At 39.9% G+C, this 15,031-nt stretch overlaps 1 protein-coding gene across 3 annotated transcripts in view; it reads right to left on the bottom strand.

The window, feature by feature from the left end:
• The window catches only part of camk2a (calcium/calmodulin-dependent protein kinase II alpha), a 73,128-nt gene that overhangs the window by 32,162 nt on the left and 25,935 nt on the right, over positions 1 to 15,031 (bottom strand). For 2 of the 3 annotated variants that reach the window (XM_066646766.1, XM_066646767.1), the window contains exons 11-17: positions 14,849 to 14,932; positions 14,508 to 14,550; positions 8,380 to 8,420; positions 4,444 to 4,476; positions 3,982 to 4,030; positions 1,306 to 1,381; positions 1,101 to 1,195 (exon numbers count right to left, since the gene is read on the bottom strand). In XM_066646766.1, coding sequence (XP_066502863.1) covers positions 1,101 to 1,195; positions 1,306 to 1,381; positions 3,982 to 4,030; positions 4,444 to 4,476; positions 8,380 to 8,420; positions 14,508 to 14,550; positions 14,849 to 14,932 — 421 coding nt within the window. The remainder of the gene's footprint in view (positions 1 to 1,100; positions 1,196 to 1,305; positions 1,382 to 3,981; positions 4,031 to 4,443; positions 4,477 to 8,379; positions 8,421 to 14,507; positions 14,551 to 14,848; positions 14,933 to 15,031) is intronic. The other variant, XM_066646768.1, reaches the window with a different exon arrangement.

Here is a 15,031-nt window from a genome sequence, read left to right as displayed (position 1 = left end):
GAACTACACCCTAAACCCCAACAACACATTACTGACCAGCAACTACACACTACTGACCAGCAACTACACACTACTGACCCCAACTACACACTTCTGACCCCCAACCACACCCTAAACCCCAACAACACATTACTGACCAGCAACTACACACTACTGACCCCAACTATACACTTCTGACCCCCAACTACACCCTAAACCCCAACAATACACTACTGACCAGCAACTACTCACTACTGACCCCAACTACACACTTCTGACCCTGAACTACACCCTAAACCCCAACAACACATTACTGACCAGCAACTACACACTACTGACCAGCAACTACACACTACTGACCCCAACTACACACTTCTGACCCCCAACTACACCCTAAACCCCAACAACACATTACTGACCCCAACTACACACTACTGACCCCAACTACACACTTCTGACCCCCAACTACACCCTAAACCCCAACAATACATTACTGACCCCAACTACACACTACTGACCCCAACTACACACTTCTGACCCCCAACTACACCCTAAACCCCAACAATACATTACTGACCAGCAACTACACACTACTGACCCCAACTACACACTTCTGACCCCCAATTACACCCTAAACCCCAACAACACACTACAGACCAGCAACTACACACTACTGACCAGCAGCTATACACTTCTGACCCCCAACTACACCCTAAACCCCAACAACACATCACTGACCAGGAACTACACACTACTGACCAACAACTACACACTACTGACCCCAACTACACACTACTGACCAGCAGTTATACACTTCTGACCCACAACAACACATTACTGACCAGCAACTACACACTACTGACCAGCAACTACACACTACTAACCAGCAACTACACACTACTGACTCCCAACTGCACACTACTGTCCACAACTACACACTACTCAAAATCTGAGGAATATGTCGGAATATCTTCACACACCTTTCGCTGTTCAGGGTTAAATACTCTTTAATCTGAGCAAACAGACACCAAACTCTAATAAGTAACATACTCTATGGAAGAAAGTGAAGAAAAATACTAACACATTCCCAGGATTTTTAGAGTATAAATTTAAGTCCTCACAGTTCTCAAAGTAGAAGCGATGGAAGTCCAGCCCCTCTACCAAGTTCCCCAAGGCCTCCGGCTCAAATGCTGTCACACTTGGATCACACATTTTCCTGAAAACACACACAGCATCCAGGAACATTGTAACATACAGGATGAGTTACATGATCACCCAGAACCTCACAGGAACACTCAGGGATATTCAGGAATTTTTATAACTCACGTGTAACTCTCGAAGTCTCCGTTGCTGATCGCCTCAATCAGTTGTTCCGTCACTTTAATGATCTCCTGCTTCCTCACTGAGAAACACACAGCAATCGCTTCAGATTCAACTACACACAAACTACAGCACCACTACACACAAACTTCAGCATAACTACACAAACCACAGCACAACTACACCCAAACTACAGAACAACTACACAAACTACAGCACAACTACTCATACACTACAGCACAACTACACACATACCACACAAATCACAGTACAGCTACATACAAACTACAACACAACTACACACAAACTACAGCACACCTATACAAATACCACACACAAACCTCAGTACAACTACATACACACTACAGGACAACTACACACAAATTACAGCATAACTACACACAAACTACAGCACAAGTACACAAACTACCCAACTGAAGCACAACTACACAAACTATAGTAAAATTGCATACATACTACACACAAATAACAGCACAACCACACACAAACTACAGCATAATCACCCATGCTACAGCACAAACTACAGCATAACTACATGTAAAAAATAGCACAATTACACAAAAACTACATATTATGCTACTGCATCACTGGATCCTGACAAGCAGTCTGTGGGTGATACTTTAATATTTTTCTTAATATTATTATTATTATTAATAATAATAATAATAATAATAATAATAATAATAATAACACTTTTCAACAACTAGTTACAGTTAATAATAAATGTGATATAACCACAGACAGACAATATATATAAAAGAAATGAAACTTTAATGTACTGGACGGTGAATGTGAGGGTGAACAGCTGAGGTTTAATCTGGGACCAAAGGAAGAATTTAGAGCTGGATCTGAGGGGAACAGGTTCCAGAGACATAGAGTGGGGATGAGTTTTAAACCATGTGGAGCTTATTGAGGGTTAGATTGTTTCATAAATGGAAAGATGAATTTTAAAATTCACATGTACACAGATTTGCAACATCTACGTGTCTCGGCTTATCTTTGGATGCTGTATTATGGAGAACAATGAGGATCTGTGGGAATTTGGGGGTCCCTAAGAGGGACCTATTGGGGCAATAAGGGATGCTCTCTATGAGCAATGTGTGGATGTCACCTGCTGTGGGAGATTTTTGGGTAAGTGTTTCAGCATCAGCAGAGTAACCTGCAGGTAATCTGGTCTGCTGTTACTGCTCTATAAATGTCCTCATGGTGTGGGACAGTGTCAGATCAGATCTGATACAGAGATCAGAGCCAGGCAGGAACTAGAGTTAATCCTGACTCAGGTGTAGAATAAACTTAGAAAAGCAGTTTTTAATGTGCCACTCTGAAACAGAACTAAGGACATAAGAAGAGCCCAGACTTTAGACTCTTTTAAATCAAGAAATAATTCTGTTTGAGAAGCTACCGCTCAGTTTAAAACACTCCTCACTTTTTATTCTGGAACAGCACTTCTTTTATTGCAGTTAGGATGGCACGGTGAAGCAGCAGGTAGTGTCTCTGTCACAGCTCCACAGTTCTCTCTGTGTCTGCGTGGGTTTCCTCCGGGTGACTGTCTTTGAGGAGTGAGGTGTGTTCTCCCTGTGTCTGCGTGGGTTTCCTCCGGGTGACTGTCGGTGAGGAGTGTGGTGTGTTCTCCCTGTGTCTGTGTGGGTTTCCTCTGGGTGACTGTCTGTGAGGAGTGTGGTGTATTCTCCCTGTGTCTGCGTGGGTTTCCTCCGGGTGACTGTCTGTGAGGAGTGTGGTGTGTTCTCCCTGTGTCTGTGTGGGTTTCCTCCGGGTGACTGTCTGTGAGGAGTGTGCTGTGTTCTCCCTGTGTCTGTGTGGGTTTCCTCCGGGTGACTGTCTGTGAGGAGTGTGCTGTGTTCTCTCTGTGTCTGCGTGGGTTTCCTCCGGGTGACTGTCTTTGAGGAGTGAGGTGTGTTCTCCCTGTGTCTGCGTGGGTTTCCTCCGGGTGACTGTCTGTGAGGAGTGTGGTGTGTTCTCCCTGTGTCTGCATGGGTTTCCTCTGGGTGACTGTCTGTGAGGAGTGTGGTGTATTCTCCCTGTGTCTGCGTGGGTTTCCTCCGGGTGACTGTCTGTGAGGAGTGTGGTGTGTTCTCCCTGTGTCTGTGTGGGTTTCCTCCGGGTGACTGTCTGTGAGGAGTGTGCTGTGTTCTCCCTGTGTCTGTGTGGGTTTCTTCCGGGTGACTGTCTGTGAGGAGTGTGCTGTGTTCTCTCTGTGTCTGCGTGGGTTTCCTCACGAAACCGGGTGCTCCGGTTTCCTCCCACGCTCCAAAAACACATGTTGGTAGGTGGATTGGAGACTCAAAAGTGGCCGTAGGTGTGAGTGTGTGAGGGAATGTGTTAGTGTGTGTGTTAGTGTGTGTGCTAGTCCTGTTAAGGACTCGCACCCCTTCCAGGGTGTGTTCCTGCCTTGTGCCCAGTGATTCTGAGTAGGCTCCAGACCCACAGCCGCCCTGAACTAGATAAGGGTTGCAGGCAATGAATGAAATGAATGATAATCTTATTCTTAATTTAACTGCTTTTTACTGTTTCTTTTGACTCTGTAAAGCATTTTAGATTGCCTTTGTGTATTAAAGGTGCTTTGTAAATAAACTTGCCTTGTCTGATCAGTGAGTGGTCTGTTGATTTAATGTCAGTAAGGAATAATAAATAAACTCTTACCCCTGGTGTCCTCATCTTCGATGGTGGTGTTGGTGCTCTCAGATGACTCCTGTAAAGGAGAAAGAAGAACACATTTAGGGCCATAACTCCATCACAGGGATTCCACCTCCAACGGAAGCAGCTGTGTGGAAGACCTGGATCTTCACTCCTTCCATTAAGAAAAAGGTGTTCCCCATAAGTGGGTTCTGGATCAGGGTTCTGGGGAACAAAGGAACATCTACAGAACATAGCAGACCCACATCGAGACGTGAGGGTTTGGGGGGACGTTAGAGACAAAATGTTCACAGTCAAAATAAAGTGAAAAAAAGAAAGTCCAGCTCCATACAGAAGGACAGCAGCAGTTTGCTGATAGCACTTGGCTTGTTTTCACAGCATGGGGGCACTGTTCTGGAAAAACTTTCCAAGTTTAAGGAAAGTTGGGAAAATCTGAGCGACCTGGAGAACTGGGGGATACACACTCACCATCAGCTGGACGCTGGAACTGGACTTCCTTTTCTGGAAAAGAAACGAGAAGAGGTTAGACACGAGAACGAGGGATGGGATGGAGACGGGGGCCAGGAATCGACATAGACAAACACACACACACACACACACACAGACACACAATCACACACACACACACACGAACACAAGCACGCGCACACACACACACACACACACACACACACACACACAAGCACACATGCACGCACACACACACACAGACACAATCACACACACGGACACCCACACAGACACAAATGCACGCACACACACACAGACAAAATCACACACCCACAATCACACACACAAGCACGCACACACACACAGACACAATCACACACACACAGACACACACACACAAGTACGCACACACACACTGACACAATCACACATACACACACACAAGCACGCACACACACACAAGCACACTCGCACGCACACAAAAGCACACACACACACACATGCACGCACTCACACACAGACACACACACACACACTCGCACATGCACACAATCACACACATACACACACACACACACTCGCACATGCACACAATCACACACATACACACCACAAAAAACACTAATAAATAACTAGTGTTTAATGTGTGTGTGAGAATACGTGTTTGTGTTTTTTGTGTTGTGTAGTGTATATAGTATTGGTAGTGTTGTGTAGTGTGTAGTGTATTAGTAGTGATGTGTAGTGTACTAGCAATGCTGTGTATTGGTAGTGGTGTGTAGTGAATTGGTAGTGTTATGTAGTGTTGGTAGTGATGTGTAGTTTGTTGGTAGTGTGTTGTGTTGGTAGTGGTGTGTAGTGTATTAGTAGTGTTGTGTAGTGTGTAGTGTACTGGCAATGTTGTGTATTGGTAGTGGCGTGTAGTGTGCTGTGTAGTGTTGTGTAGTGTATTAGTAGTGTTGTGTATTGGCAATGGTAGTGTTGTGTATTGGTTGTGGTTGGAATCTCAGGAATGGCCCTATTGTGGTTTAAATTTTACCTTACATGCCACTATCAGTTCATTAAAGTAAATAATGTCTCCCCTATTCACACAACAATGAGATTTGGAATCCCCCAAGGCTCCATTTTAGGACCTATATTATGTATAATTATATATGCTGCCACTGGGCAGTTATTAGCAGGCATGGCATTACCTTCCACAATTACGCGGATGATACATAGTTATACGTCTCAGCCAAACCAGACGACAAACCAACACTAAAGAAAATGGAGGACTGTGTAAAAGGTGTGAAGCACTGGATGCCACACATCTTCCTTCTACTAAACAGTGACAAAACTAGAAAATGTGATCATATCAGCCCAGTCTTATCGGCCCTTCACTGGCTTCCAGTTAAATTCCATATTTATTACAAAATTGTTTTACTAACATATAAAGCCCTGCATGGTTATGCCCCTGAATCCCTGCGAGACCTCATCTAACTCTATGAACCACCAAGATTACTCAGATCTTGAGATACACCAAGAGATACCTCAGCTCTGGAACAATCTTCCAGCTAGTGTTCGGGACAGACACTATGTTTAAGTCTAGGCTCAAAACCCACTTTCTCAGTTTCGCTTTACTCAACTCTTCTTCTACAAACCGGATTCCAAAAAAGTTGGGACACTAAACAAATTGTGAATAAAAACTGAATGCAATGATGTGGAGGTGGCAAATGTCAATATTTTATTCGTAATAGAACATAGATGACAGATCAAAAGTTAAATCTGAGTAAGTGTAACATTTTAAAGGAAAAATATGTTGATTCAAAATTTCACAGTGTCAACAAATCCCAAAAAAGTTGGGACAAGTAGCAATAAGTGGCTGGAAAAAGGAAATTGAGCATATAACAAACAGCTGGAAGACCAATTAGCACTAATTAGCACTTCCAGAAAGCATTGTCAGTGAACACAATCCACCGTGCCATCCGCCGTCGCCAGCTGAAACTCTACAGTGCAAAGAGGAAGCCATTTCTAAGCAAGCTCCACAAGCTCAGACGTCTGCACTGGGCCAGGGGTCTTTTAAAATGGAGTGTGGCAAAATGGAAGACTGTTCTGTGGTCAGATGAGTCACAATTTGAAGTTCTTTATGGAACACTGGGACGCCATGTCATCCGGACCAGAGAGGACAAGGATAACCCAAGTTGTTATCAACGCTCTGTTCAGAAGCCTGCATCACTGATGGTATGGGGTTGCATGAGTGCTTGTGGCATGGGCAGCTCGCATGTCTGGAGAGGCACCATTAATGCAGAGAACTATGTTCAGGTTCTAGAACAACATATGCTCCCATCTAGACGTCATCTCTTTCAGGGAAGACCCTGCATTTTTCAACAAGATAATGCCAGACCACATTCTGCAGCAATCACAACATCATGGCTACGTAGGAGAAGGATCCGGGGACTGAAATGGCAGCCTGCAGTCCAGATCTCTCACCTGTAGAGAACATTTGGCGCATCATAAAGAGGAAGGTGTGACAAAGAAGGCCCAAGACGATTGAACAGTTAGAGGCCTGTATTAGACATGAATGGGAGAGCATTCCTATTTCTAAACTTGAGAAACCAAAAATGGCCTTGTCCCAACTTTTTTGGGATTTGTTGACGCCATGAAATTTTGAAACAACATATATTTCCCTTAAAATGATACATTCTCTCAGTTTAAACTTTTGATCTGTGATTTGTGTTCTATTCTGAATAAAATGTTAGATGTTGGCACCTCCTCATCACTGCATTCAGTTTTTATTCACAATTTGTTTAGTGTCCCAACTTTTTTGGGGTCTGGTTTGTAGTTTGAAGTTGTTGTTTCAGGAACTCATGGACATGGGGAATCATGGTAAACTCGGATGCTCTGCTGTGTTCACAATCTCAATTGTTGGAGGATGTTGCCAGCCCCAGACCCCTTGCCATTACCCACCTCCATCTACCCACCTTACCCACCTCCATCTACTGCTGCCAGCCCCGGACCCCTCGCCATCACCCACCTCCATCTACCCACCTTAACCACCTCAATCTACTGCTGCCAGCCCTTGGACCTCTTGCCATTACCCACCTCAACCACCTCAATCTACTGCTGCCAGCCCCTGGGCCTCTTGCCATTACCCACATCCATCGACCCACCTTAACCACCAACCAGTTTAGTGTGTTGTGTAGTGTAGTGTGCAGTGTAGTGTTTTTTGTAGTGTTGTGTGGCGTTGTGTAGTGTGTAGTGTAGTGTGTTGTGTAGGGTAGTTTAATGTGTAGTGTAGTGTTGTGTAGGGTAGTTTAGTGTGTAGTGTGTTGTGTAGGGTAGTTTAGTGTGTAGCGTAGTGTAGTGTATTGTGTTGTGTATTGTGTTGTGTAGTGTAGTGTAGTGTAGAGTAATTTAGTGTGTTGTGTAGTTTATTGTGTATGGTTATTTAGTGTGTTGTGCAGTGTGTTGTGTAGTGTGTTTTGTAGTGTGTGGCGTTGTGTAGTGTTGTGTAGAGTAGTGTAGTGTGTTGTGTATGGTTATTTAGTTTGTTGTGTAGTGTGTGACGTTGTGTAGTGTGTAGTTTAGTGTTGTGTAGAGTAGTGTAGTGTGTAGTGTAGTGTGTTGTGTAGGGTAGTGTGTAGGGTAGTTTAGTGTTGTGCAGTGTGTTGTGTAGGGTGGTGTGTAGGGTAGTTTAGTGTTGTGCAGTGTGTTGTGTAGGGTAGTTTAGTGTGTTGTGTAGTGTAATGTTTCGTGTAGTGTGTTTTGTAGTGTGTGGCGTTGTGTAGTGCATTGCGGTAAAACTCCTGGCTGTTTGGCCCTCTCTAGTTTCCCTTGGATTATTAGATTATTCTGGGTTATTCCGGGTGTTATTCTTGTTCTTTTTCATCCAGATATACTGTTCTGTATAATCCAGTCCGGACTCTCATTCACCACATTCCCGCAGTGGCAGAGGGCGGAAAAACCCACGGTTCCTACCTTCACTCCGTCCGCCTTCTTACTGGCTCCACTTTTTCCTCCTGAGCGAGACACAAAGAGACAGATGGAGACAGCGATGAGAAAAGGCAAACACGCCCAGAAAAGCAGAGCGAAGGGCATGGTCTCGCTCCAGACCCCCACACCAAGATCTGAACACGGATCACTAACAGGTCCACGTCTCCGCAGGGATCAGGAATATCCGTCAACCACCTAGCGTTCTCTGGGATACACTCAGAGAGACACAGAGAGTCCACAAAGAGACACAGAGAGTTCTCTTGGGGTAAATGAGATCTGAGGGAGTTCCTGATATAGAAACACTCCAGCCATTGCCACATTCCTTCCTCAGGCTCTCCAGCTACACACACACACACACACACACACACACAGTTTCACACAGTGCTCACTACCACACACTCTATACATTTCACACCCTAAACACACAGAGTGGTTGTAGGTGAGAGGGAACTGAGCTCATTCTCGACCCGGTTCTACTGAACCATTCATCAGTACTTTATCTCACTGTACAGAGTGATTTGGCCTTTTTTTATTTAACTTATTCTCTTTGAGTATTATGGGGTTTCCCTCTCTCTTAAACTCGTCATCACCTTTGCTATTGTTAGCTCTGAAGATAAACTTGATCCACAACAGCTGGGGGTCCTCCCTCAAACACTCTCCACCCCCTCCCCCTCTCTCTCCCTCTCTCTCTCTCAACCAGGTGGTGGTGGTGAGAGGGGGGGGGATCATTAAACTGGGATTAATACACAAACACAAACTAAACCGGAATTAATACACATACACAAACTAAACCTGGATTAATACACGTACACAAACTAAACCTGGATTAATACACGTACACAAACTAAACCGGAATTCATACACATACACAAACTAAACCGGGATTAATACACATACACAAACTAAACCTGGATTAATACACATACACAAGCTAAACCTGGATTAATACACATACACAAACTAAACCTGGATTAATACACATACAAAAACTAAACCTGGATTAATACACATACACAAACTAAACCGGGATTAATACACATACACAAACTAAACCTAGATTAATACACGTACACAAACTAAACCGGAATTCATACACATACACAAACTAAACCGGGATTAATACACATACACAAACTAAACCTGGATTAATACACATACACAAACTAAACCTGGATTAATACACATACACAAATTAACTGGGATTAATACACAAACACAAACTAAACCGGGATTCATACATATACACAAATTAAACCTGGATTAATACACATACACAAACTAAAACTGGATTAATACACATACACAAACTAAACCTGGATTAATACACATACACAAACTAAACTGAAATTCATACACATACACAAACTAAACCTGGATTAATACACGTACACAAACTAAACCTGGATTAATACACATACACAAACTAAACCTGGATTAATACACATACACAAACTAAACCTGTATTAATACACATACACAAACTAAATCGGAATTCATACACATACACAAACTAAACCGGGATTAATACACGTACACAAACTAAACCTGGATTAATACACGTACACAAACTAAACCGGAATTCATACACATACACAAACTAAACCGGGATTAATACACATACACAAACTAAACCTGGATTAATACACGTACACAAACTAAACCTGGATTAATACACATACACAAACTAAAGCTGGATTAATACACATACACAAGCTAAACCTGGATTAATACACATACACAAACTAAACCTGGATTAATACACATACAAAAACTAAACCTGGATTAATACACATACACAAACTAAACCGGGATTAATACACATACACAAACTAAACCTAGATTAATACACGTACACAAACTAAACCGGAATTCATACACATACACAAACTAAACCGGGATTAATACACATACACAAACTAAACCTGGATTAATACACATACACAAACTAAACCTGGATTAATACACATACACAAATTAACTGGGATTAATACACAAACACAAACTAAACCGGGATTCATACATATACACAAATTAAACCTGGATTAATACACATACACAAACTAAAACTGGATTAATACACATACACAAACTAAACCTGGATTAATACACATACACAAACTAAACTGAAATTCATACACATACACAAACTAAACCTGGATTAATACACGTACACAAACTAAACCTGGATTAATACACAAACACAAACTAAACCTGGATTAATACACATACACAATCTAAACCTGGATTAATACACATACACAAACGAAACCGAGATTAATACACATACACAAACGAAACCGAGATTAATACACATACACAAACTAAACCGGGATTGATACACATACACAAACTAAACTGGAATTCATACACATACACAAACTAAACCTGGATTAATACACATACACAAACTAAACCTGGATTAACACACGTACACAAACTAAACCTGGATTAATACACATACACAAACTAAACCTGGATTAATACACGTACACAAACTAAACCCAGATTAAATACACATACACAAACTAAACCTGGATTAATACACATACACAAACTAAACCTGGATTAATACACATACACAAACTAAACCAGAATTCATACACGTACACAAACTAAGCCTGGATTAATACACGTACACAAACGAAACTGAGATTAATACACAAACACAAACTAAACCGGGATTGATACACATACACAAACTAAACTGGAATTCATACACATACACAAACTAAACCTGGATTAATACACAAACACAAACTAAACCTGGATTAATACACATACACAAACTAAACTGGAATTCATACACATACACAAACTAAACCTGGATTAATACACATACACAAACTAAACCTGGATTAATACACGTACACAAACGAAACTGAGATTAATACACAAACACAAACTAAACCGGGATTGATACACATACACAAACTAAACTGGAATTCATACACATACACAAACTAAACCTGGATTAATACACAAACACAAAATAAACCTGGATTAATACACATACACAAACTAAACTGGAATTCATACACATACACAAACTAAACCTGGATTAATACACGTACACAAACTAAACTTGGATTAATACACGTACACAAACTAAACCTGGATTAATACACATACACAAACTAAACCTGGATTAATACACATACACAAATGAAACCAAGATTAATACACAAACACAAACTAAACCAGGATTGATACACATACACAAACTAAACTGGAATTCATACACATACACAAACTAAACCTGGATTAATACACATACACAAACTAAACCGGAATTCATACACATACACAAACTAAACCTGTATTAATACACAAACACAAACTAAACCTGGATTAATACACATACACAAACTAAACCTGGATTAATACACATACACAAACTCAACCTGGATTAATACACAAACACAAACTAAACCAGAAATAATACACAAACACAAACTAAACCTGGATTAATACACATACACAAACTAAACCGGGATTCATACACAAACACAAATTAAACCTGGATTATTACACATACACAAACTAAACCTGGATTAATACACATACACAAACTAAACCTGGATTAATACACGAACACAAACTAAACCTGGATTAATACACAAACACAAACTAAACCTGGATTAATACACATACACAAACTAAACCTGGATTAATACACAAATTAACTGGGATTAATACACAAACACAAACTAAACCGGGAGTCATACATATACACAAATTAAACCTGGATTAATGCACATACACAAACTAAACCTAGATTAATACACATTCACAAACTAAACCTGGATTAATACAAATACACAAACTAAACCTGGATTAATACACAAACACAAACTAAACCTGGATTAACACACATACACAAACTAAACCAGGATTCATACACAAACACAAATTAAACTTGGATTATTACACAAACTAAACCTGGATTAATACACATACACAAACTAAACCTAGATTAATACACAAACACAAACTAAACCTGGATTGATACACATACACAATCTAAAACTGGATTATTACACATACACAAACTAAACCTGGATTAATACAAATACACAAACTAAACCTGGATTAATACACAAACACAAACTAAACCTGAATTCATACACAAACACAAATTAAACCTGGATTAATACACGTACACAAACTAAACCGGGATTCATACATATACACAAACTAAACCTGGATTAATACACATACACAAACTAAACCTGGAGTAATACACATACACAAACTAAACCTGGATTAATACACATTCACAAACTAAACCTGGATTAATACAAATACACAAACTAAACCTGGATTAATACACAAACACAAACTAAACCTGGATTAATACACATACACAAACTAAACCTGGATTAATACACAAACACAAACTAAACCAGAAATAATACACAAACACAAACTAAACCTGGATTAATACACATACACAAACTAAACCTGGATTAATACACAAACACAAACTAAACCTGGATTAATACACATACACAAACTAAACCTGGATTATTACACATACACAAACTAAACCTGGATTATTACACATACACAAACTAAACCTGGATTAATACACAAACACAAACTAAACCTGGATTAATACACATACACAAACTAAACCTGGATTATTACACATACACAAACTAAACCTGGATTAATACACATACACAAACTAAACCTGGATTAATACACATACACAAATTAACTGGGATTAATACACTTACACAAACTAAACCTGGATTAATACACATACACAAACTAAACCTGGATTAATACACAAATTAACTGGGATTAATACACAAACACAAACTAAACCGGGATTCATACATATACACAAACTAAACCTGGATTAATACACATACACAAACTAAACCTGGATTAATACACATACACAAACTAAACCTGGATTAATACACATACACAAACTAAACCTGGATTAATACACATTCACAAACTAAACCTGGATTAATACAAATACACAAACTAAACCTGGATTAATACACAAACACAAACTAAACCTGGATTAATACACAAACACAAACTAAACCAGAAATAATACACATACACAAACTAAACCTGGATTAATACACATACACAAACTAAACCGGGATTCATACACAAACACAAATTAAACTTGGATTATTACACAAACTAAACCTGGATTAATACACATACACAAACTAAACCTGGATTAATACACAAACACAAACTAAACCTGGATTAATACACATACACAAACTAAACCCGGATTAATACACATACACAAACTAATCCTGGATTAATACACATACACAAACTAAACCTGGATTAATACACATACACAAACTAAACCTGGATTAATACACAAACACAAACTAAACCTGAATTCATACACAAACACAAATTAAACCTGGATTATTACACATACACAAACTAAACCTGGATTAATACACATACACAAACTAAACCTGGATTAATACACAAACACAAATTAACTGGGATTAATACACAAACACAAACTAAACCTGGATTAATACACAAACTAAACCTGGATTAATACACATACACAAACTAAACCTGGATTAATACACAAACACAAACTAAACCTGGATTAATACACAAACACAAACTAAACCAGAAATAATACACAAACACAAACTAAACCTGGATTAATACACATACACAACCTAAACCGGGATTCATACACAAACACAAACTAAACCTGGATTAATACACAAACACAAACTAAACCTGGATTAATACACATACACAAACTAAACCTGGATTATTACACATACACAAACTAAACCTGGATTAATACACATACACAAACTAAACCTGGATTAATACACAAACACAAATTAACTGGGATTAATACACAAACACAAACTAAACCTGGATTAATACACAAACTAAACCTGGATTAATACACATACACAAACTAAACCTGGATTAATACACAATCAAAAACTAAACCTGGATTAATACACAAATTAACTGGGATTAATACACAAACACAAACTAAACTGGGATTAATACACAAACACAAACTAAACTGGGATTAATACACAAACACAACTGGTATTAACTAAACACAAGCTGAATTGACTGATACACACCTGAGAAATTGCGGGTGGCAAGCATTGTGGTCAGGATTGCTCCCTAAAAACACAACCCACACACACACACACACACACACACACACAGAGCAGGTCTAGAAGAGTTCGCACAGTTGAAACACTTACTTCAGTCTCCCATGGCCCCCGGGTTATCACACCCTGACATGCAGAACTGCCCGATTGAAACAGACCGGACCTTGAGATCCGGAACAGACTAATTGAAATGGACAGGACCATGAAATCTGAAACTGACCGAGTGAAATGGACAGATACCAGAGAACCGGAACTCTCTGACTAAAAATGGACTGGACTCTTAACATTAACTATTAAGATTGACTCACCTTCAGCTTCCTCCTTGCATTAAACTTCTTCAAACACTCAACTGTCTCCTGTCGGTGCATACAGGATGCCACAGTGGAGCGATGCTGAGAAACAGAAACAACACAGAACAGACTCAGAAATAATCATACCAACAACAATAACAACAACGGTAACAAAAATCACAAAAAAATCACAGTGACAAC

The sequence above is a fragment of the Hoplias malabaricus genome, chromosome 15, assembly GCF_029633855.1.
Source record: "Hoplias malabaricus isolate fHopMal1 chromosome 15, fHopMal1.hap1, whole genome shotgun sequence".
Taxonomy (NCBI): Eukaryota; Metazoa; Chordata; class Actinopteri; order Characiformes; family Erythrinidae; genus Hoplias; species Hoplias malabaricus.
This window is presented reverse-complemented; position numbering and strand designations above follow the sequence as displayed.